At 42.2% G+C, this 25401-nt stretch overlaps 1 protein-coding gene and 1 long non-coding RNA gene across 5 annotated transcripts in view; one reads left to right on the forward strand and one right to left on the reverse strand.

Moving 5' to 3' along the window:
• DRD2 (dopamine receptor D2) overlaps nt 1-25401 on the reverse strand; it is a 593536-nt gene that overhangs the window by 25256 nt on the left and 542879 nt on the right. For all 4 annotated transcript variants that reach the window (XM_068240780.1, XM_068240778.1, XM_068240777.1 and 1 more), the window contains one exon: nt 7626-7807. In XM_068240780.1, the coding sequence (XP_068096881.1) occupies nt 7626-7807 (182 nt within the window). The remainder of the gene's footprint in view (nt 1-7625; nt 7808-25401) is intronic.
• The window catches only part of LOC137521470 (uncharacterized), a 35655-nt gene continuing 14320 nt past the window's right edge, over nt 4067-25401 (forward strand). Inside the window, exons 1-2 of the long non-coding RNA XR_011022129.1 lie at nt 4067-4123; nt 7695-7825. This is a non-coding gene — a long non-coding RNA (uncharacterized lncRNA). The remainder of the gene's footprint in view (nt 4124-7694; nt 7826-25401) is intronic.

Raw genomic sequence — 25401 nt, forward strand, 5'->3', positions numbered from 1 at the left:
TGTAGTAGCATCACATTCCACAACCATGGGTTAGAGGAATTGATGGAGGTTTCATGTTAATGCCACTGAACAAAAAGTTACTGGCATTCTGCAGTCATGTGACAAGCGGTGCATTGAGAGAGATTTTAACTTGACAGATGCATGTTAAAATATACTAAAAGAAACCTTGCATAGCATTACTTTAAGCTAAATAGCAGGTTAAGAGAATTGTTTACCTCTGCAGTATAAAGTTGGCAATACATCACTCAATATTGCAGCCCAGCTGGCTTTTCGACTCAATAGTTCTTTTAAAATCAGAAGAGAATCAGTGTTTAAACATGGCCATCTGATAGATCATGTCAATCTACTGTATATACTCGAGTATAAGTCTAATTTTTGCGTCTCGGCTTATACTCGAGTCACTACTCTGAATTAATAATAATTGCAGTATTTGTATAGCGACTTTCTCCTGTTGGACTCAAAGCACTTGCGAGGCAGCCACTAGAGCACACTCAGTAGGCGGTAGCAGTGTTAAGGAGACTTGCCCAAGAAACTCCTCACTGAAATAGGTGCTGGCTTACTGAACAGGCAGAGCTGAGATTTGAACCCAGGTCTCATGTGTCAGAGGCAGAGACCTTAACCATTACACTATCCAGCCACTTGGGGGAATTACCCCCACAGTGCCCACACACAGTGGTGCATAATCTGAGGGAGACCACAATTACATGAGAGGTCCCAGCAAATTTCATCTTGAGTTGTATCCTTGGAAAGTTGGAAGGCATACAGAGACAGTGTCTACTGAGTGGTGAGAATCCTTGCAATCCTATATCAAGTTTTAGATACATGACTATGTGGCTCTGCATTCCTTGCTTTATTTTTATGCCAGCTTAAACTTTGCAACAGGAGTTCTTTGCATGTCCATCTCCATTATAGGCCTATGTTCTGGCTTATTATTGTAATCTGCTGAATTTATGCTGCTTTTCTAATATATGGTTATGGCTGGCAATGGCTGTGAGTGGTGTTATCCTGGCAAAACTGGTCAAAATGACTGATCAGATGTGATGGAAAATCTCATTTGGGTGTGGTAAAAGCATTCAATGTCACCATAATTGACAGACCCTCAGCCAATATCCCCCCAAGTGTAAAGTTCCCCCGTACCCATGTACACTGTTTTATAGTTCCACCTATCTGCCAGCACAACTCCTGGCCTTCTCCAGTCTCCGCTGTCACCACCAGCACCAGGGCCATGTGACACTGGCACATGTGTGACATCACATGTTCTGAGCTATGTGGGACTGGTTACCCTCACCACTCCTGATGATGCTGAACACTGGAGGAGGCTTGTGTGGACACTGAGCACCCTTGGTGGGGGGGGGGTAGAAACTTTACATGGGGGGTGGCGGCAGGACAATTTGCAATAGTTTTCATGCTGAAAACTATTGCAAATAACTGGAATGTGGGCAGGCAATAGATCCTTCTCTGTTCAGATTCTATCAGAGAGGTAACTATCTAATGGACAATCTGTTCATACATTGATTGATTGATGTATGGCCAGCTTTACACAGTAGCCAGGTATTTTACCCAGTGGACGCATATTACTGCCCTGAATGGGCTGCCTGTTTGGGATACCTGGAACACAAGACTGACTGCCTAGATCTACAAACCTTTAGTCTATTTAAGTAATAGGTTTTTTTGGAGTTAAAGGACCATTGTTGCAGAAATCTTAACATTTAATATATATATGAAAACATATACAAATAAGAAGTACAATTCTTCCAGAGTAAAATGAGCTATAAATTACCTTTCTCGTATGTTGCTGTCACTTACAGTAAGTAGTAGAAATCTGACAGGAACGACAGGTCGTTCCTAGCACATCTCCTCATGGGTGGTTCTCAGGGTTTTCCTTATTTTCAAAAGCACTTAGTGAATATCAGTTGCTCTGTCCAACTGACAAAAAAGTGTACGGTGAGCTGGGAGGCTTGCCAGCATCACTTTGTATACATCTTTTTCAGGGAGTGTCTTTAAAAAGAATAAAGGCCATGTTGAAAATCCCCTATGAAGAGATGGACTAGCCCAAAAACTGACAGTAATGTCAGATTTCTACTACTTGCTGTAAGTGACAGCATCATGGTAGAAAAATAATTTATGGCGTATTTTACTCTAGAACAAACGTACTTCTTATTTGTATGTGTTTGCACATATTTTAAATTTTAAGATTGTCGCAACAGTGGTCCTTTTAAAGAGAGTCTGAAGCCTCCAAAAATACCTGTTTTTACTTGACAGTCCTCTTTAGCATTGATGCCATAGCTGAAACGCTGCATCCCCGTGGCTGAATGCTCAATTAATACTCCAGAATTTCTGGGGCAAAATTCAACGACTTTCCAGGTTGTGGATTTTGCTGCCGATGAGAGGCAGAGCCTTGCGCTGTAGCTTTCCCTCCATTCGCGTCAATCTCCGTGGATCTCCACCTCTCCCCACACCTCTCAGTGGAAGAAAAGACAGAGGTGCCTGGCTCTTCTACTGACCACATATGCTATTGCTCCGTTGTTATTGCCTGATGAAGCGGGAGCAAACCTGCAAAATGTATTGCATATTTGGAGTTCATTAATAAAATATATTGACTGTCTTTACTACAGTTGTTGTGTGTCTGCTTGGAAGAGGTAAGTCCACCACTACCTCCTCTATTTACCAAGAATTTGGTTTTTAAGCTCATTTAGCTTCCTTTTGTCCTCTTGGCGCCTCTGTTCTCCTGCATAATCTCAGTGAAAGAAGACTGAGTGGGGCGGGAGAAGGCAAAGATCCGCGCAGACGGATGCGAGTAGAGGCAGAGCTACTGCGCAAAGATCTGTTTCTTCCAGGAAGGAGCCCCGAAATTTCCCCCCGGGGATTTCAGGAGTATTTATTGAGCATTCAGCCATGGGGATGTGGTGTTTCAGCTATGGCATTAATGCTGAAGAGGACTGTCAAGTAAAAACAAATATTTTTGGAGGCTTTAGACTCTCGTTAAGCTTTTATATTTAAGTGAGCAAGATTTAAAAATTTGAATTTCATTATACTTTGGACATAAGGTTGAAAGAAGCCAAGCGTGAAACTAAAAATCACTTAAAAAACAAAAACAAAACAAAAAAACACAGATACTGTCAATATTAGTAGTGCACCTGAGGTGAAAATAAACTGATAAGATAAGACAAAGTAAATTGAATGTTTTATTGTCTCTGCTTAAAGGGAGTCTGAAGTGAAAATAAACTTTTGAGATAGTGATATGTATGTGTAGTATAGTACAGCTAAGAAATAGACCATTAGTAGCACAGATATGCTTCTCATATAGTTTCCAGTACAGGAAACTCTAAGAAACTTGAGTTGTTATCTATGCAAAAGAGCTACTCTGAGCTCTCTGACCAAGCTTGGTCGGCTACAGTGCTGTTTTCTGAAGCAAGTATCTCAACCTCTCACTGTTCCTTGTTTATTTAAGGTTTTATATAATGCAGTCCTGGGACTTCATGCAATTAAATTTTTCTCCTTACTTTTCTCCTAGAAATATTTTCAAAATTGCCAATAATAGGTTTTTTAAACCACCAGCAAGCAAGAAAATATTTAAATTATTTTAATAGTACTTTTTCACCTACTTCTTAGTACTTTTACAGTTGCAAAGTGCTGAAAAGTTATTTTAAATAAAAGATGAAAAATTATCTCCTTGGAGAAAACTCAGAAGAAAAAGTTAATTGCATATGGGCCCCAGAGTTAAAATACATGAACTATCGACCTTTTTCTATCTCTATCCTGCCCATAGAAGTTGTATTGTGTCGTAAAAACGTATTATGCTGTAATTTGCTCATCAGGGGAATTTACTACATTTCCAACTAGGTACGGACAAGAGAGAAGCTATCACTTGCATGCCTGAAAATTAACTCTTTTAGATATCACAATAAAAAAAGATAAACAGCCTGGTTATTTACATTTTCTGCACTGTACATACACATGTTAATCTCGTCATGTCACATGTTGCCTCAGGTGAACTTTAAAAGGGAGTTAAGTATAGAGTGGTCTAGGTATATGAAATATTGACTTTTTTGTGGAATCCTTTTGCAGTCTTCCTTATTAGCCATGATGCAGATGTGGTGGATGTGTCAAATGCATGGTCAAGGTAAACAATCAATGAATGTTTGCAGAGATTTTCTACCATATTGCTTTGTAATAATGAACAATTCTACCACTCCCAAATACTTAAGGGCCCTTTCCCACTATCAATCGCTAGCGTTCGCACTAAACTCTAGCGATTGCATTTCAGCAAAGTTAAAAATTTTCCTGGCGATTGCGCACCCGATTTTGCTATCCAATGCACTGCATAGCAAAATCACGGCAAAAATTGCTCCGTGGTACGATCGCGCTTAAGTAAAAAATTAATTGCAGTAGTGGAAATTACCTACCGCAGTTCCTGTGTTATTAGGCAAACCGTAGCGATTTAAAAATCACTAGCGATTTGCGATTTTGCGATTCAGCATCGCAATCACCGCTAGTGGAAAAGGGCCCTATCTGAGTGTAGTCAATTTATTGCACTATGGCAAATATCAGACTGGATAGGGAGGGCTGTTGCTCATATTTCTGGAAATTCTGACATCAACATTCATAAAAGTGATGAAGACTTGGATTAGTGATTTCAGACCACACATAAGTACACTGCAGCCATAATCCTTCATATTCCCTAGAGCCTCCTACAGCTGAATCAGCTTCATAATAGCAGAGCTGAGATTTGTCAATAGTCTAGAAGAATTTCAAATGTCACATTCTGCCGTTAAGTACTTATGAGATATGCAGAAAGCACAATGTCATATTTCATGATAACTGCAAAAATCAACAACTAATATTAAAGGGCAGGAAAGCCAAAGAAACATGGACTTGAAATAAACTGTAAAATGCTTTAAACATTTTGTTTGTGTGACTCATTAAGATAAACCAGAAAAACAAATTCAGGCAAACTGTTTTTAAAAATAAAATATTTACAATTATACAGACTGCATAGGCCACGATTCACTAACTGGCGCTAAGTGTTAGCGCCGGAGTGAAAAGAGGCTTTGCGAGCGCTAAGCAGCTGTTTGCACACTAATGTGCGAGTAAACAGCTTTGCACAAGCAGCGCGGTGCGCAGATAAAGTCGCACCGGGTGTAACCTTTTAGGGGCATCCAATGCAATTTTATAAGCTTAGTGCACAAATGGTGCGACGATAACGTCACACCGCGCTGCACGTGCAAAGGCAGGTGCAAAGTACCTAGCGCCCTTCTTTGTGCGCACAAGGACTTTAGACATGCTAACCGGATTAGGGCTGGTTAATGAATCGAGCCCATAGTGTGCATGTTTTTTCTTTGTTTCCTTTCAGCCCATCTGTGTACCTTTCTGTCATTTGGCTTGCCTATATCACCTGTTCATCAAACTTTGTATCTTTCCACAACAGAAAAGTAGGATAATAGAATTAAAAATGTTTGGTGACTGTGGTATTGGTCATTGTCATTGTTGCCATCATCATAGATGAAATTTAATGTAGATAAATGTAAGGTCATTCACCTTGGCTGTTCCAATGGTAGAGCAAAATATAAGATAAATGGCTTATTAGGCTTGAAGAAGGACTTGGAAATACTGGTTGATAACAAGTTAAACAACTGTATTCAATGCCAAGCAGCAGCCGCTAAAGAAAGTAAAACTCTGCAATGCATAAAACGGAAAATAAAATCATGAAATGCTAGTATACTACTCCCTCTGTATAAATCACTTGTGAGGCCACATCTGTATGGGATACAGTTTTGGGCACAGCACTATAGGAAGGACATTGACATATTAGAATAAGTACAAAGAAGGTCAACTAAATTAATCAAAAGGACGGAAAGTCTAACTTGTCAAGAAAGGTTAGACAAACTGAGCTTATATAGCTTAAAAGACGGCTAAGAGGTGACCTGATTAACATCTATAAATACCCCAACGGGCAATACAAAATCTTGGTAGTTTAGCATTTAATTCCTAGACCTCTACAAAGGACTAGGAAACATGATCTGCATATGAAGGAAAAAAGTTTTGCCACCTAAGCAGATAGTAAGAGCTGTTAAAATGTGGAATACTAGGTAACTCCCAGCAATGTTGATGCAGGGATTTTATCTGACTATCATCTGGAGTCGGGAATGATTTTTTTCCCCCCTAGGTTAATTGCCATCCAGCAGTGGCTGGATAGTGTACTGGTTAAGGGCTTTGCCTCTGACATAGGAGACCTGGGTTCAAGTAAAATATTTTTATTTATATATTCCTATTCAGTAAGTCAGCACCTATTCAGTATGGAGTTCCTGGGTGAGACTCCCTAACACTTCTACTGCCCCTGAGTGCACTCTCGTGACTGCCTCCAAGCGTCCGACAGGAGAAAAGCACTACACAAATACTGGAATTATTATTATTAGTAATATTAGTAATATTATTAGACCAAGCCTTGTAATGTTTCTTTTTTTTGCCTTTCCCTGGATCAACTAGGGTGCAGGACAAAAAGGTACCTATTGTTTACTTTCCAATTTATGTATTATTATTGTTGGAATTGGAGAGATGTCTTTTTTCAACCAAACTAACTATAACTATTATCCTCATCTAAACTGGGCAGTTTTCAGTAGAGTATTATAGTGCCACAACCAACCTTTTGTTTAACCATATGATGGTCATGACATATCCTACAGAATTGTATAACATAGCCGTCTCTCTCAATGTGAACTACAGCAATGATGTGTAGCCAGGGGGAGTGGGACAATGGCCCAGAATACAGTATGGCAATGTGATGAGTAAAAGTAATGAGGAGTTTGAACGTCTTGGTTGGGAATGTCAAGTCAGATGAAGTCATGTGGATCCAGTCACTGTCAGGGCTGGATCAGATTAGATTAGTATGGAGTTTTCTTTTGACAGCAGATTTATATTTTCAGCATAACGGCTACTTTGGGTGCCTGCAGCTTTAAAAATATGAACAGTAGTGCTTCCCAAATGATTCCTTTTGGAGGTAATGGCCTTACTGATTTAAATTGGCCTTGCAAGTTACTCATTCACAAGATAAGTGCTTATTATTACTGTAGACCACACCATATTCTCACAGAGCGGTTACTCTTTAGGTAAAGCACCCTTAAACTGAACAGGATAAGGAAGCTGACATATTTATGTCCTTGAAATAAAGCAGATTGCCTGGCTATCCTGCTGAGCCTCTAGGCCATATCCCATTAACTTTTCACCAAGGAGACATATTCATACTTTAGCATAAAATAGCATTAAAACTCCCACCTTGCAAAACAAATACTCAAAATAAGTTTGATGATACTTTTTTATGTACTTTTTAGCACTTGCTAAGCCTTACAAGCCTGCAGATTAGCTGTTTCTAACTGAAGTCTGACTGGATTAGCTGCATGCTTGTTTTAGGTCTGTGAATCAGACAACACCGTAGCCAAAGGGATCAGTAGGACTACCAAGCAACTGGTCTTGTTTAAAGGGAAATAAATATGGCAGCCTCCATATCCCTATAAATTCAGGTCAATTTTAAGTACAAAATGACCTACATTATACTTAACACATGCAATTTCTTTTTCAAAGTGTTATGAAGTTTAAATCACCATATAATAATATTTTATGCATATTACCTTGTTGGCATCTGCATCCACTCCCCGACTGTTGCGCTTGGTGTTAACCCTCTTCCTCCGCTTTCTTAGAACTATATAAATCTGGACATACACCAGGAGTGTGACAATAAAGGGAACATAGAAGGATACAACAGAGGAGTAGATGACAAATGCAGGGTTTTCAATGAGGCACTCATTGGATGCTGGAAAAATAAGATCAAGTAAGTGCAATTCTCAACATTTAATTGCATACTCGAAGTTTTAACTAAAAGAAAATATTATTCCATTTGAAAATTTTAATACTGTTTAACACATCTGAATACGTTTTTAAAACTCCTGAATTGAACAAATTATCCTTTTTTTAAACATTCTTTTTCTGCAAAGAAGGATAAGCTGATATGACTTTCAAGACCACAAAAATGCCATAATGTGAGTGATTTGTATATTCACCAGCCTCTAGAGGATATTGAGTAAAGAGGCAGTTGACTAATAATTTCTCATCCAAATACAATTTTTACTTTCTAACTAAGGACTAGAGGACATGATCTGCGCATGGAGGAAAAACATTTTAGCCATTTATTTAGGAAAGGGTTCTTTACAGTTAGAGTGATTAAGATGTGGAATGCATTGCCACAGGAAGTCGTTATGGCAAACTCTATACCTGCATTTAAAGGGGGCTTAGATGCTTTCCTTGCGTTGAAAGACATCCATGGCTACAATTACTAGGTAATGCCTAATGATGTTGATCCAGGGATTTTATCTGATTGCCATCTGGAGTCGGGAAGGAATTTTTCCCTTTAGGGGCTAATTGGACCATGCCTTGTAAGGGTTTTTTCGCCTTCCTCTGGATCAACAGGGATATGTGAGGGAGCAGGCTGGTGTTGTACTTTATACTGGTTGAACTCGATGGACGTATGTCTTTTTTCAACCAAAATAACTATGTAACTATGTAATTGTATTAAATCCAGGCTCAAGACACAAAGGGCTCGATTCAGTAAACGGTGCTAACCCAGTTAGCACGCCTAAAGGCTTTGGGTGTGCTAACTAGGGTGCTAAGTAGTTAGCACATACAAACTACTTAGCGCTGTAGTTAGCACATGCAAACTTAGCACCGTAGTTAGCACATGCAAACTACTTAGCACCGTAGTTAGGACATGTAAACTACTACTTAGCACTGTGCTAACTAGGGTGCTAAGCTCCATGGTTAGATACCCCTGGTCTTGCTAATTATGATATTGTAAAAGATAGAATATTTGAAAATTTAAATTCAATCTGAGCTCTAAATATTATGTGATGATCATTATATTATTGTTAACAATACCTCTCATCTTCCACAGTGATAATTGATGCTGAAGCTACTGTTGGAAAAGTTAGGAGGCGCATTGCTACACTGCATAGTCTGTCATATGTTCCTTTTATTTGTTGAATAAACACTGATTTTTTTTTTTAAAAACTAGGGTGCTAAGTAGTTTACATGTGCTAACTACGGTGCTAAGTAGTTTGCATGTGCTAACTACTTAGCACGTGCAAAGCATGTTAGCGCATGCAAAGTGGCTTTTCACTGGCGTGCTAACACTTAGCACCCTTTTCTGAATCAAGCCCAAAGAGTATTTTTTAAGGGAAGGTGCAATTTTTATGTTAACATGCTAGCCTGATTTACAAAACTGCAGTCAGGATGAGGGAAACACTTTGCTTTGCATTGTGGTGTGATTGTGATTGCGGCAATTGCTTTCCCTGGTTGCACACATATACCGGCCTGGAACCAAAGTGATATGCACAGATCTCCAGCTTCCAGGGCCAAAAAACATAAATCATTTCTCTTTCACTTTAATGTCTGCATCTGAAGTTTTTTTCAATACAATCAAACCCTTACTCAATTGTGTATCTAGAAATTATGGGGCCCCATAGCAAAACTTTCATGGGGCCATCAGATTCAGGCACTCTTGAGCAATGCACGCTGCCCCTACCATATGGATATAAGTTGATTTGGCAATTTACATTATCATGCAATCTACACTGCATATAGTCCATGGGTACTGAGACAAAGTGAAAGGGAGGATAAACACAAGAAAGTTAATAGTGAATACATGAGGTACAGCCTGGGTCTTCTCTGCTCCCAGGCCTCATAGCAGCTGCTCTGGCTGCTATGGCTATTGCTATTCCACTTCCTTCACTCTTACCCCAATACACAATGCACATTCCTCTGGAAATTATTTTGCTATGAAGTTGCCATAATTATAGACCAAAGCCACACATGTATTTTTGTAATTCAGTTCTGGGCACCACATTACAGGAAAGATATTGTAGTAGTTTTATAGCAGGTGCAGAGACGCACAACAAAATTGATGGAAGGTCACTCTTACCAAGAAAGGTTAGATAGACTGGGTTTGTTTAGTCTGGAGAAAAGGTGCCTTATAGGAGATCTACTCAACATGTATAAATACGTCAGAGGGCAAAAGCTTGGTGGATCAGTTTTTTGCCCCTAGGCTTTTACAAAGGACTAGGGGACATGATCTGCACATGGAGGAAAAACGTTTTAGCCATTTATTTAGGAAAGGGTTCTTTACAGTAAGATTGATCACAATGTGGAATGCATTGCCACAGAATGTAGTTATGGCAAATTCTATATCTGAGTTTAAAGGCGGCTTAGATGCTTTCCTTGCATTGAAAGACATCCTTGGCTATAATTACTAAGTAATCCCCGGTGGTGTTGATCCAGGGTTTTTATCTGGTGTCAGTAAGGAATTTTTTTTTCCCTTTTGGGGCTAATTGGAAAATGCCTTGTAAGGGTTGTTCACCTTCCTCTGGATCAACAGGGATAAGTGAGGGTGCAGGCTAGTGTTGTACCAAATTTTCTGGTTGAACTCAATGGATGTACGGTATGTCTTTTTTTCAACCCAAATAACTGTAACTATGTAATTGTTGATAGAGATGGCCCGAACGGTTCGCACGTGAACTTATTTGCGCGAACTTCGGTGGTTCATATTTGCGATCGAACGCAAACTATATGTGCGTTTGACCCGCCCCCTATACTACATCATTGGGGTCAACTTTGACCCTCTACATCACAGTCAGCAGGCACAGGGTAGCCAATCAGGCTACACTCCTTCCTGGAATCCCTTTCCCCCTTATAAAATGCAGGCAGCATCAGCCATTTCACTCACTTGTGTGGCTGCAGTAATTAGAGAAGGGAGAGAACCTTGCTGCTGACATAGGGAAAGCTTAGTTAGGCTCTTGTGTTAGGCTTGTTAGGTTGCTCCTTGTTCCTGAACTTATTGCTAAAAAGCAATCCTCATCCTCAATACCTCTTTTGAGAGCTAATGTTGTTCTTGTGAGTGAGTGTAAACCTTAACAACAAATGGAAATGGTTAGTTTTAAGGCAGAGAAGCTTCTATTCCAGGTGCCTAGGTACAAGTATTAAACTAAGTAAAGCTAAGTACTCAGAAAAAGATTAGATCAGGGAACTCTGCTGATGAATGATAGTTCCCTGATCTATATTTCATTATTGTGATCGGCATAACATAAACAACGGTAAGTGAATTATTCATAAAATGATTGTTCAAATTAAACAACATTTTCACATAAGTCCATTGACTTTAGCGAAAATGTGAAATATTTACCTGCTCCAGCACTGCATTGAGACAGCCACATGCTCTATGTTGCATACCTCTCACTCCCAGTGCATGTCAATGAACGGGAGCTGGAGGTATGCAAGTATAAAGCAGCTACCAGGTAGAATGGAAGAGAACCAACATGGCACTGGAGCAGGTATATGTTACACTGCTCTGTACTCTACAATGTGGGGAGAGATTGCCATGGGGTGGGAGATAAGGTGCATAGGTGTGTATATTTTACCAACCTCATGGGGAGTTTGGATCCAAGGAGGGTTCCCCATGCTACTTTTTGCTAGTGGGTCCTGTGTACTCATGTTCACAATGTTTCAACCAATGACACTTACAAAAAAACGAGCACTACCATGTTTGTGCATCTATGTGCACCTCAATAATGCCCTGTGGCAATCAAACAACTAAGAATTCCACCACTCAAGAAAAAGAGAAAGCCATCCCGGGCCGAGCATAAATTACCATAAATGAATACTGAGTCGAACCTCAAATGAAAACATTTTTTCCATATCTTTATTATGACAAGCTGGGTACAATAAAAACAATTAAAAAAATCTAAAATCCCCAGAGGCTGCCATTTATAATGGATATCAACCCCCACTTAACAATAATTAAATGTATTGAATCAATTTTAATCTATAACTCCCTGGTAACTCAGGCGCTACATATAACCAGTAAAATACCCCCTTAAATTTAGATTTAGCATTGGATTGTATGTTGCACATATGCGTGTATGTGCACGCCCGCATGGTTTTGTGGGGGCGTGGACATGCACACATCTTTTTCTGTACCTTTGTACATATTCAAGCACTGGCACCTTCAATGTTAGCACTTTGAGCACTTTAAGGGGGTATTTTACTGGTTATATGTAGCGCCTGAGTTACCAGGGTGTTATAGATTAAAATTGATTCAATACATTTAACCACTTGCCGACCGCGCACTCATACCGCGCGTCGGCAAAGTGGCAGCTGCAGGACCAGCGACGCAGTATTGCGTCGCCAGCTGCAGGCTGATTAATCAGGAAGCAGCCGCTCGCGCGAGCGGCTGCTTCCTGTCAATTCACGGCGGGGGGCTCCGTGAATAGCCTGCGGGCCGCCGATGGCGGCTCGCAGGATAAATGTAAACACAAGCGGAAATAATCCGCTTTGTTTACATTGTACGGCGCTGCTGCGCAGCAGCGCCGTAAGGCAGATCGGCGATCCCCGGCCAATCAGCGGCCGGGGATCGCCGCCATGTGACAGGGGACGTCCTGTCACTGGCTGCACAGGACGGATAGCGTCCTGTGCAGCCCTGATCTCCGGGGGGGAGCAGGTAGGAGAGGGAGGGGGGAATTTCGCCACGGAGGGGGGCTTTGAGGTGCCCCCCCCCGCCAGCAACATGCAGGCAGGAGAGATCGGACCCCCCCAGCACATCATCCCCCTAGTGGGGAAAAAAGGGGGGTGATCTGATCTCTCTGCCTGCTACATGATCTGTGCTGGGGGCTGCAGAGCCCACCCAGCACAGATCACTCAACACAGCGCTGGTCCTTAAGGGGGGGTAAAGGGTGGGTCCTCAAGTGGTTAATTATTGTTAAGTGGGGGTTGATATCCATTATAAATGGCAGCCTCTGGAGATTTTAGATTTTTTTTTATTGTTTTATTGTACCCAGCTTGTCATAATAAAGATATGGAATTTGTTTTTCATTTGAGATTCGACTCAGTATTCATTTATGGTAATTTATGCTCGGCCCGGGATGGCTTTCTCTTTTTCTTGAGTGGTGGAATTCAACCAAAAACACTGTCACCAGTGTGCTCCCCTGGGTGGGAAGGCAGTGTACTTTTTTTTGTTGCGGCTTACAATGAAGCACATTTGAAGCTCGCAGGGGCCACATAAATGGCAATAAGGGCTGATTAAGCCCACGGGCCTTATGCTTGACACCTGTAACTTAAAGTACCCCTGACCTGGTGTTAAATTCTTTTAAAAGTGTTCTATTACTGGTGCTGTGACTTTGTCACAGAACACAGCACACTTGCCCCCCCTCCAATGGCCCCTGTGGCCCAGTTCTAGCAACATTTATGAGCGGGGAGGAAGTGACAGTTCTTCCCCTTCACTGTTTCCTTAACCCCGCCCCCTCCACCTGCCGCTTTAGATCTGTATATGTTTTACTGCACACAGCGTGCAGGGGAGCTGTGCTGTTTGCGTGGCTGGGCTTGTGATAATTGAGGTCGGATATCCTTCCCCTCAGCGCTGTGTAATATGTTAGCGCTTTATAAATACAATAAATAAAATATTTCAAGCAAAACTTGATGCTTTCGTTTGATTGATGTACAGTATCAATAAATACAAAAAAGAAAATAGGACCAGTTGACTCATGGGTCGATATCTGATGTGAGTACTCCTATAGGGGTTCATAAAAGTCAAGCAGTGTGTAAGACTGCATAGCATGAAGCTTAACAAACATGTCCATAATATGCCAACTGTACTAGACTTCAGAAATTCCCAGAACATCTTCTGGCTTCTGGAACTCTAGACACTCCTCCTCCCATACACCAATCAGTGTTCCAATACTCACACCAATGCACAGTTGACATCATGGTCATAGATTCTAAGAAGATGTTTGGGACTCTCTGAGTCTGGCTAGCACATATGTAAAGCAGATTTGAAACATATACAGTATGTGGCACTTGTGTGTGCTTTAACATTGACAACTTTTGTATTAAAGTGAACCCGAGGTGAAAGTGATATGGAGGCTGCCATATTTATTTCCATTTAAACAATGCCAGTTGCCTGGCAGCCCAGATGATCTGTTTGGCTGCAGTAGTGTTTGAATTACACCAGAAACAAGCATGCAGCTATCTTGTCAGTTCTGGCAATATTGTCAGAAACACCTGATCTGCATATGCTTGTTCAGGGTTTATGGTTGAAAATATTAGAGGCAGAGAATTAGAGATGTCGCGAACCTCCGATTTTCGGTTCGCGAACCGGGTTCACGAACTTCCGCGGAAGGTTCAGTTCGCGGAAAAGTTCGCAAACCGCAATAGACTTCAATGGGGAGGCGAACTTTGAAAAATAGAAAAAATTATGCTGGCCACAAAAGTGATGGAAAATATGTTTCAAGGGGTCTAACACCTGGAAGGGGGCATGGCGGAGTGGGATACATGCCAAAAGTCCCGGGGAAAAATCTGGATGTGACGCAAAGCAGCGTTTTAAGGGCATAAATCACATTGAATGCTAAATTGCAGGCCAAACGTGCTTTAAAACATCTTGTATGTGTATACATCAATCAAGGAGTGTAATTAGAGTACTGCTTCACACTGACACACCAAACTCACTGTGTAACTCACCGCAAACAGCTGTTTGTGTAGTGACTGCCATGCTGGACTACTGCGCAACATGGCGAGATTGCTCTTCCTCACTCAGTGATGTCAGGTAATGTGTGACTTCCTTCTCAACTTTCCATGGCATTGTTAAAAAGCTTACGTTTTGTTTTTAATTTACATTTTCTACTTGCTGTGTACTTGTTCAGTACCGCTACAATGAGAATCCTGTGGAGGCGGGCAAGTCTGCCATTGTGACCCCGGGTAATGGCCGGGAAATGAGAGGTTTGAATCCGGTGTGGAGCTTGAGCAACGGCTACCACTACACATCCAAGGAGGACAGCGGGCAGGCATGCATGCCCGCCCGCCCTGAGATAGTGACCAAAAATAACAATACAGGAGGAGGACTTTCAAGGCCCTGCTGTGTATTTGAAATTAATGTACTTTAAATCCTTTAACGAGAACCAGTTATGGCGGGCAAAGATGACACCACATTCCTTTCACGAGAATCATATGGAGGCGGGCAAGTCTGCCATTTGTGACCCCGGGTAATGGCCGGGGAATGAGGGATGGAATCCGGTGTGGAGCCTGAGAAACGGCTACCACTATACATCCAAGGAGGGCAGCAGGCAGGCATGCACGCCCGCCCCGAGGTAGTGACCAAAAATAACAATACAGGAGGCGGACTTTCGAGGCCCTGCTGTGTATTTGAAATGAATTAACTTTAAAACCTTTAATGGGAATCCGTTATGGAGGGCAAGTCTGCCATTGTCACCGTGGGGAATGAAGGTTGGATTCCGGCCCGAAGTGGGAGCCTGCTGAGACCCATGCTGCAGCTGCCCTGACCGTGCTTTGCACACCAGGCATCTGTGGTCAGATGGACCCTTGAGCCAGCGGAAGACAAACCAAGTCGAAAGCATTTGCCAAGAATGTTTTATGGAGGGCAAGTTTTTTTGCCCTTTTTTTTACATTTTTTGAAAATGATAGATGGTTGTATTTTTAAATTGTTTGAAAGTTTAGATGGTTGTATTTTTAAATTGTTTGAAAGTTTAGATGGTTGTTTTTTTAAATTGTTTAAAAGTGTATCCATTCTTCCTCCCCCCAGCCACGAACAATACCATGGGAACGTGGAGCAGCAGAAGCCCCCTGTGACGGCTGCCGCGGTTGTTCTCCGCTGCTTGTCTTTTGAGGGGTGCTGCTTTTCCTAAGGTGTTCTTGCCATAGCTGTTTGTGCCTTCTCTCCAGGTGCCTTCGTAAAGCACTTGTCCCTACGTGACAGTTGGCCTTTCCACGGCTCAATTTTTGCTGGCAGAGACAACAGATGGCTTTGCTCCGATCTGAGACACACACGTGAAAAAATTTCCAAACCACTGAGCCCCCCTGGGCTGATGGCGCTACGGTGGCATCAGCAGCTGAGGTTGAAGGGCATGTTGGCTGTCTGGCCATAGCGGGCGATACATGGCGCCGGACACTGCCCCCAGCTGTTTCTGAGGACGAGCTCCCTCTTGTATTGTGTTCCGGAGTTGGAGCCTGATCAACGTCTACCACCACACATCCAGGCAAGGAGGGAGGCAGGCAGGCATGCACGCCCGCCCCGAGGTAGTGACCAAAAACAACAATACAAAACTCAGGAGGACCTTTTGCGGCCCTAATTGAAATGAATTAACTTTAAATCCTTTAACGGTAATCCGTTATGGAGGGCAAGTCTGCCATTGTCACCGCGGGGAATGAAGGTTGGATTCCGGCCCGAAGTGGGAGCCTGCTGAGACCCATGCTGTAGCTGCCCTGACCGTGCTTTGCAGACCAGGCATCTGTGGTCAGATGGACCCTTGAGCCAGCGGAAGACAAACCAAGTCGAAAGCATTTGCCAAGAATGTTTTACGTAGGGCAAGTTTTTTTGCCCTTTTTTGAGGTAGCCAGGTGGGTTCTCACTCAAGATACTTAAGATGCAGTGAGGTGGGTTCTCACTCAACACAACAGGGAGTTAGATGCAGTGAGCTGGGTTCACTCAACACAACGCTTGGTATATGCAGTGATGAGGTGGGTTAAGTAAACACAACAGGTACTGGGTAGTTAGATGCAGTGAGCTGGGTTCACTGAACAGTAAAGGTACTTAAGATGCAGTGAGGTGGGTTCTCACTCAACACAACAGGTAGTTATATGCAGTGAGCTGGGTTCTCACTCAACACAATGCTAGGTATATGCAGTGATGAGGTGGGTTAAGTAAACACAACAGGTACTGGGTAGTTAGATGCAGTGAGCTGGGTTCACTGAACAGTAAAGGTACTTAAGATGCAGTGAGGTGGGTTCTCACTCAACACAACAGGTAGTTAGATGCAGTGAGCTGGGTTCACTCAACACAACGCTAGGTATATGCAGTGATGAGGTGGGTTAGGTAAACACAACAGGTACTGGGTAGTTAGATGCAGTGAGCTGGGTTCACTGAACAGTAAAGGTACTTAAGATGCAGTGAGGTGGGTTCTCACTCAACACAACAGGTAGTTAGATGCAGTGAGGTGGCCAGGTGGCTTCTCACTCAACACAACAGGTAGTTAGATGCAGTGAGCTGGGTTCACTCAACACAACGCTAGGTATATGCACTGATGAGGTGGGTTAGGTAAACACAACAGGTACTGGGTAGTTAGATGCAGTGAGCTGGGTTCACTGAACAGTAAAGGTACTTAAGATGCAGTGAGGTGGGTTCTCACTCAACACAACAGGTAGTTAGATGCAGTGAGCTGGGTTCACTCAACACAACGCTAGGTATATGCAGTGATGAGGTGGGTTAAGTAAACACAACAGGTACTGGGTAGTTAGATGCAGTGAGCTGGGTTCACTGAACAGTAAAGGTACTTAAGATGCAGTGAGGTGGGTTCTCACTCAACACAACAGGTAGTTAGTTGCAGTGAGCTGAGTTCACTCAACACAACGCTAGGTATATGCAGTGATGAGGTGGGTTAAGTAAACACAACAGGTACTGGGTAGTTAGATGCAGTGAGCTGGGTTTACTCAACACAAAGCTAGGTATATGCAGTGATGAGGAGGGTTAAGTAAACACAACAGGTACTGGGGTATATGCATCACTGGGTAGTACAATGTGCAGCTCCCTGTCACACACACAGGTAGTCACTGAATGTGCCGGGCTGCTGGCAGTGGCACACACAATATCACTTAGCAAGGCTGTGCATGCAACAAAAGTGTCAGTTTGACACACAGAAAACAAAAAAAAAATGTACAGGTTGAGCTCTGAAAAGAGCTGTTGCTGGGTGCTTTAAAAGCAACAATAATCAGTCAGGAGCAAGCAAAGCAGCCTAGAACCTAACTAATCTGTCCCTAGGAGAAAAAGTCTGCAGCATCTGTCCCTTTCCTCTCTCTAGCAGGCACACGAGTGAGGCTAATGGCTGCCGGACCCTGCCTTATATAAGGGGGGGTGGGGCTCCAGGGCTTAGTGTAGCCTGAATGGCTATAATGTGCCTGCTGACTGTGATGCAGAGGGTCAAAGTTGACCCTCATAGTGCATTATGGGGCGAATCAAACTTCCGCAAAAGTTCGCCTGGCGCAGGCGAACGCGAACCCCCTAAGTTCGCCTGGAACCGTTCGCCAGCGAACCGTTCGCTACATCTCTACAGAGGATCAGCAGGACAGCCAGGCAACTGGTATTGCTTAAAAGGAAATACATATGGCAGCCTCCATCTCACTTTCACCTTGGGTTCACTTTAAGAAACAAAATGTCATTATGCTCCTTTCTTTAAACAGAATTTGCAGCTCAATTTTTCAGCAACACTCAAGTAAAATTCATAGTAAATATCATTATTTTAACATTATCTATCATGTCTGTCTTTAATGTCTTTGCTGAACAGCTTAGTCAATAACTCATGGCCACTGTAATTTGTATGTCAAGCAGAGTATATCATTTTTTAACAATTGATAATAATGACAGCCCAACAACTTTGTAATTACTGTATTTATCGCCACTTTATCGGGTCAGGTTGTTATTTTGCTTGTAAGAAATTAAGGATACATAGAACGCAAGTGTTTATTTTTACTTTCACCTGACATCTGAAAACAACATTTGTTAAAGGGTGTTACTCCACAAATTTGAATTGCAGTAGAAAACAAAATGCAACGTAGTTATTCCACTGGGCTTTTTCAGGGTTGAATTTATTGGCCACATAGACGGTTGCCTAGGTGCTCGGGTTTTCTGGGGCAATATCTAAGATGTACCTTATTCAGTATATATTAATGATTTTAACTGAGACGGGCGAACACTGGAACATTTTCACAAAAGTTCACTAACTGAATGTTCAGAATGGACCCCATTGACTTTAATGTCAGGTAAACATTGAAAACCTTCAGGGCATATTTGAAGCCACAATTTCTTTTTTTTTTCCTTTAAAAAGGTGCCAAAACTGTCCAAAAACATGGGCAGGGGTATGGCAGACCCCATATATGTGTTTTACGCAGATGCTTTTTAAACAGTTTTCAACAGAGATGCCAAGTGCCACGTGACACGTGCCAAGTGCCACGTGACACGTGCCAAGTGACACGTGACAAGTGACACGTGCCAAGTGCCACATGCCAAGTGCCGAGTGACAGTCAGACAGCAGAGGAGAAGACACTAGTGCACACTAACAGTCACACTGGCACTGATCACAACACAGCAGTTCTGTAGAAAGCTAACACAGTAGTACCACTACTCTAACAACTACTAGCACTGACTGCAGTATTCCTATTCCCTAATCCCTAACCTAACTATACTGTAGCTAGCCAAGGCTAATAGCTGGCCAGCAGGCAGCAGATGGCCTGGTCTCTGCACAGCACACACACAGACACATAGCAGCTGGCCAAGTGGGGCTGGCCAAGGTTCCCTTCTATGATTGGTTTGCTAGGGCTTCTGCTGGGAGCCCTGTGATTATCTCAATGATGTCATCTCCTTAGTTACAGGATTCAGATCCAGATATCTGCGGATATCCGCAGATATCCGTGGATATCCGGGTATGCAAACAAATATCCGCAGATAGCTATCCGGATTTCAAAAAATAAATGCAGAATCTGAATCCGAATCGGATATCTGAAAAAAGTTTGGATATGCGGGTTACCCGGGTATCCGGAATCCGGATGAGCATCCCTGCTGGTGGCGTGGTTTGCAGGGGATTGTGCATCCTCATCTCTGTCATTAGTCTACCAGCGGCAATCACCGCTAGGAGATTGTTAGATGGTGTAACCACCATCTATTTACACTGTACAGCGCTGCGATCTACACCAGCACAGTATTGGGGACAGCCGTGTCACTCCGCTGACCCCTGGGGAGGCACAAGAGGGATCGGCTATCTTAGGCTGATGCCTATGACAGCCGATTGCTGTCATTGGCTGGTGGGGGGAGGGAGGAAGGGTGGGAAAATAAAAAAATAAATACATTTATTTAAAAAAACCCACACAAATAAATAAAAAAAATAAACACGGCAACAGTGATCAGAGCCCACCAACAGAAATCTCTGTTGGTGGGCAGAAAAGGGGGGAATCACTTTTGTGCTGAGTTGTATGGCCCTGCAGCGGGCCCTTAAAGCTGCAGTGAACTGAATTGTGTGTGTGTGTGTGTGGGGGGGGGGGGGGGGGTTAGCCTACAGCCTTCAAGTGGTTAAGGAGAATTAAGCTTGTTAAATGATTTATCTTTTTATTTTTTTAATTCTTTGTGGAAATAGGTAAAGTGTACATCAGGCTGCATGACTGACAATGGGTTAAAGACGTTTGGGAGGGGCGATCCCACATGTGACACATGAATATGGATGCTCATTCAGATTCTAAAGAATTGAAATATCTTAATTTCCGATCGGAAATCAGAATTCCATGGAAAGCCCATTTACCGCAACTTAGGGCTGGTTCAGACGGACACTTGCGGAGCGTTTACCGCAAGCGTTCAGAACGTCGCGGTAAACGCTCCCATTCAAGTGAATGGGAGCGTTTACAACGAGCTTTTGCGCGCTTTTACCCGAACGCGGCGTTTGGGTCCCGATTTTTGCGAGCGTTCGGGCTGCCCCTGGAAGCGACATGTTGCTTCCAGGAAGCGGCCAACCGCGGCGGCTAATGTTCCCCTAGGGGAAGAAAAAAACGCGACCGCATCACGACGCGACCGAAGGCTACTGAAAGCCTGACCGCGCATCCGCCGCAATGCCCCCAGACGCGACGCCGCGCAGACGTCCGTCTGAACCAGCCCTAAGCCCAATCACAGAACTCAGAGTTAATCAGAGAATGCAGAATGTTTCTACAAAAATAGGATTAACATGGTAATTTTCGACTAGTCACAGTCGGCTTTATTTGGAAATGGGCATTTCCGACCATCCCTAGACATGAATAAGGACGCTCACTGATGTGTCTTCTCTGACGCTTAAGAAAATCAAATTTCTAAAGGGAACATTTCCCACATTTGGGACATGAATAAGGATGCTCTCCTGTGTGAATTCTCTGATGTGTAAGAATATATTTCTAACGGAAACATTTCCCACACTCTGGACATAAATGAGGATGCACTATGGTGTGACTTTTCTGATGTGTAACATTTCCCACATTTGGGACATGAATAAGGATGCTCTCCTGTGTGAATTCTCTGATGTGTAAGAAGAATAGATTTCTAACAGAAACATTTCCCACACTCTGGACATAAATAAGGATGTGCTACGTTGTGACTTCTCTGATGTGCAATGAGCTTTCATACTGAAAAAATTCCCACGCTATGGACATGAATAAGGACACGTATCTATGTGACTTCTGTGATGTTTACGAAGATCACATCTTCAACTTAAACATTTCCCACATTTATGACACAAATAAGGACGTTGACTTGTGTGACTTCTCTGATTTGCAAGGTCAGCTTTCTGCCTGAAACATTTCCCATCCTCAGGACACAAATAAGGACCCACTTCCATGTGAATTCTCTGACGTCTTGGAACCTAGGCTCTCAACGTGTGGTACGCATACCCCAGGGGGTACTTCTGATGGTTCCAGGGGGTACTCGAAATTGATATACTTAACCAAGAATAACAAATTTATAGTTTTAGAAAATAATAAATCTTATTTAAACAACACCAAATTAGTGTTTTAGCTAATTAAAAGCAAAAGTAAATGCTTGGAAATGGTTTAGAAATAATTATCATGTACTATGATTATTATTTAAATATATATGTCAAGGGGTACTTGTGATAATGTTTACTATGCTAGGGGGTACTTGGTGAGTACAGCGCTTTAAAAGAGGTACATACAAATAAAATGTTGAGAAACTGACTGAAACATTTACTACCCTCTGGACATAAATAAGGACGCTCATCTGTGTGCCTTCTTTGATGACTATAAAGGGCAACTCTCCAACTGAAACATTTTCCACATTCAGGACACAAATAAGGATGTTCACCTGTGTGACTTTTCTTATTCACAAGAAGGTCAGATTTCTGCCTAAAACATTTCCCATACTTGGGGACCCAAGGAAATAAAAACGTAACAAAAAAGTCCTTTAATGTATTTTTTTATTAACCATAAATACTTACCTTTCGTTACTCCCACAACAGTATCCTCAGAACTGATCCAGCGCCATATCCTCTTACTACCTGACAAACTATAGAGAATGTCACATGCATCAATCCCTGCCCCAAAGACCAACGAACAATGCAACAGTGCTACCTACTCCTCAAGCCAACAGCCACCATATCCAGATAAATAGGCAATCGGGATTATCCTTTGAAATATTTATATATATATTTAATTCGAATGAAAAAGCACTAATAAGTCCAGTATCATACATCAACAACAGCTATGCTAACTAGTGCTGTACATTCATTTTAGTCATGCATCTCCATCTGTTTTCTTTTGGTTTGATTGAAAAGTAATCAGCCCAGCGGTTGTACTAATCACAATCCTACTGTTAAGTGAGGAAACACAGCATGTTTGAATTTCCTTGGCACAAAACTTAAATAATCTCTGGCAGAAAAATATAATAAACTCAGTGCTACTTCTCTTGACATTCCTGTATTACAGTAACAACAGGCATTGGCTATCATTCATAAAGCATTCCCGCATGCGAAAATGCTGAAAACAGCCGACTTTACAGAGCACATAGCAAGATCTCCATTCATAAAGGCTCTTTCCGCATGAAAAGCTGACATTACCGAGCAGAGCGATAAATCACCGCCTTGTTCGGTGACTATCGTAACAAATGTAACAAAATGTTAATTCATAAAGATTTACGCAAGCGGTATGAGGACCGGAAATACTGCTCCCTTGGATGTGGCGATAACCATGTTAAGTTAAGGGAGACACAGACCTCCCAGGCAGCTGCAGTAGAGCAGAACACGGAGAAATGTATCAACTCGGCAACTTCCTGTGTTTCCGCAAGCCCACCGCCTGCTTACCGCCAGCCTAGTTTGGGAAATCTCCGCACTGCTATTGCAACTGGCAACATTTTTATAAATGAGCAGCCAGAAGTCTAAAATACCGAAAGCGGTGTTTTCCCGCATGGATTTACTTTACCGACCACAATTTTATGAATGATAGCCATTGAGGGTCCGTGATCTACCCAAAAGACCACTAGAGGGAGGCCAACAACATTAGGAATACTAGAGGGATGCTAACACGATTAGGGACACCTGTACATTTCAGATTTGTTGCTAAGATGATTACATATGAAGCTTTCTCTAATGGATGTCCTGCTACATATATTGGAATAAACTTACTACCTCTAACTTCTTGGAATGTGATACATGTTCTAATAGCAATTAGATAACTTATTGTTGAAAAATGGGCATACCTCAGCATACCCTCTCCACAATATTACAAAGTGCAATCTAAAACTACATACACATGCTATGTGGAGTTTGGCCAATGTGGCAAATTGTGGCAATCTTAGCCAAGAATCTAGCACAAGTACATGAGTCTCCCAAAGTCACTTATAGATCTGGTTTGCTAGATCTTTAAGCAACAGCAAGAGCCGAGTGCATCATTGCTCTCCTTTGTCCAGAAACCTCTCTTTTGTGTGCTATGTCATTGCCCCTCCTTCCTTTCTCAAATAAAAGAGCGTGTTGCTCTACTTTAACTAAAATGTCTGTAGGACCGTAGGTCCATAGTCGAGTCCCAATCCCTATAGGCAACAGTAATAGTATATGTGTATACAACTTAAAGTGAATCCGGCGTGAAAAAAACTGAAGAGATAAACAACTATATTTATTCTCCTACACCTAAAAATGACTTTTTTAGATATCCCATGGATTTATTTTATATTTTAAACATTTACAAATTAGGTTGAATGTTTACCTTTCTCTATTAAGTGTCCCAAAGTTATAAAAAGATCAATAGTTCATGTATTTTATCTCTCCCTGCCCTCAGAAGTTGTATTTTGCCAGGAAAATTTTTAGTGCTGTAATTTGATTATCAAAGATGTTTATTATATTCCCAACAAGGTACTGACAACACAGAAGCTGTCACTTTCATGCCTAGAAATTAACTATTTCAGGCAGCAAAATAAAACAAGTAGAACAGCCTGATTATTAATTTTGTAAGGATCCCTCCTGTAGCGTGTTCTGTCCGTCGCAGTGGACTGCAAACAGACAGTTCTGGGTTATCTGCTTGCATTCGGTTGTGCATTCGCAATAAGTCTCATTGGCTTCAATTCATCAAAGGGTGTTCGATAACAAAATCCCAGTCCTTAAAATACCGCATTCGGTATTTTACACTTCACTGTGCTAATTCATCAATATTTTCCCATGTGTGGTAGAGGTTCGTTAAGTTACCGAAGTACTACGGCTTCAGTTCATCAAAGGCTGTTAGATAACAGCAGAGTGGTGCAGATCAGCTTGGAATGTCTCTGTGTTGTTACAAGCTGATAACAATAGAAGGCATCCAGACATCCCTTTACATGTAAACGTGTTATATTTACTGTTACTTATACTGCCTCTGCTGCTCTGAATCTGTCCATCAGTGTTTCTTAACATTTTACTTATTTGCCACAACGTAGATAAACTTCCTGGAGACATTACAAATGCCATGCTTGGTGATTTCACCACTTGCATCTTTGCATATTCAAACAGGGATTTAAAGGGTTACAGCACCGTTCTCTCTGCTCACTGCCTGGGGGGGTCTGGAAGCTTGTGTGGAGAAGCCTGTGTGACCTATCAGCACCTATCAGCGGCACTTGCAGGAGAACAGGGGCTGTTTCTATTGGCTGCCTGCTCCTGTTAATCATGAAAACATTCACACAGAAGGCTTTCGAAGCCTGTAACGACAGGGGAGAGCTGGAGATAATCACCGAATGTGTTAGCGAATGTGGTAACCTTGATGAATTAACATTTACTGACATTTGCTGACATGTTTTGAGCACAAGTCGGTAATTTATCTCATTGCTCTGTCATTTCAGCTTCTCATTCGGTAACAGCTTTGATGAATTAACATTTTCTTAAGTGCTCCGTTAAGTCAGCTGTTTTCAGCATTACCGAATGCGGTAATGCTTGATGAATTGAAGCCATTGTCATTTGCAATCACTCTGCAGTTCTGGGCAGCTCAGGATGCTGTCATCATTCCACCAATTGCTTGTTGCAGCTGAGCTGCAGCCACATAGCCCTGGATTTCCTGCATGCATGTTGTTACATAATACTGCATGTATTTCTTATGGGAGTTCTTTGCATTCACAGCCAGCTAGCAAATGGTAATCAAGCCAGCTCAGGATTGAATGATTATCATTCAGCTGTGTGGAAATTTGCATACTTGCATCCATTGGCTGATGGCGGCATAAAAGTCTGCCTCCCATTTTAGACTTTGGCCGTCATAGCGGTCAGTACGCTGGTCTGCTGGGCACCTTGTTACTCTGTATAGTTCTGTTACTGTAGTTCTATGCGACCT

The sequence above is a fragment of the Hyperolius riggenbachi genome, chromosome 6 (genome assembly GCF_040937935.1).
Source record: "Hyperolius riggenbachi isolate aHypRig1 chromosome 6, aHypRig1.pri, whole genome shotgun sequence".
Lineage (NCBI taxonomy): Eukaryota > Metazoa > Chordata > Amphibia > Anura > Hyperoliidae > Hyperolius > Hyperolius riggenbachi.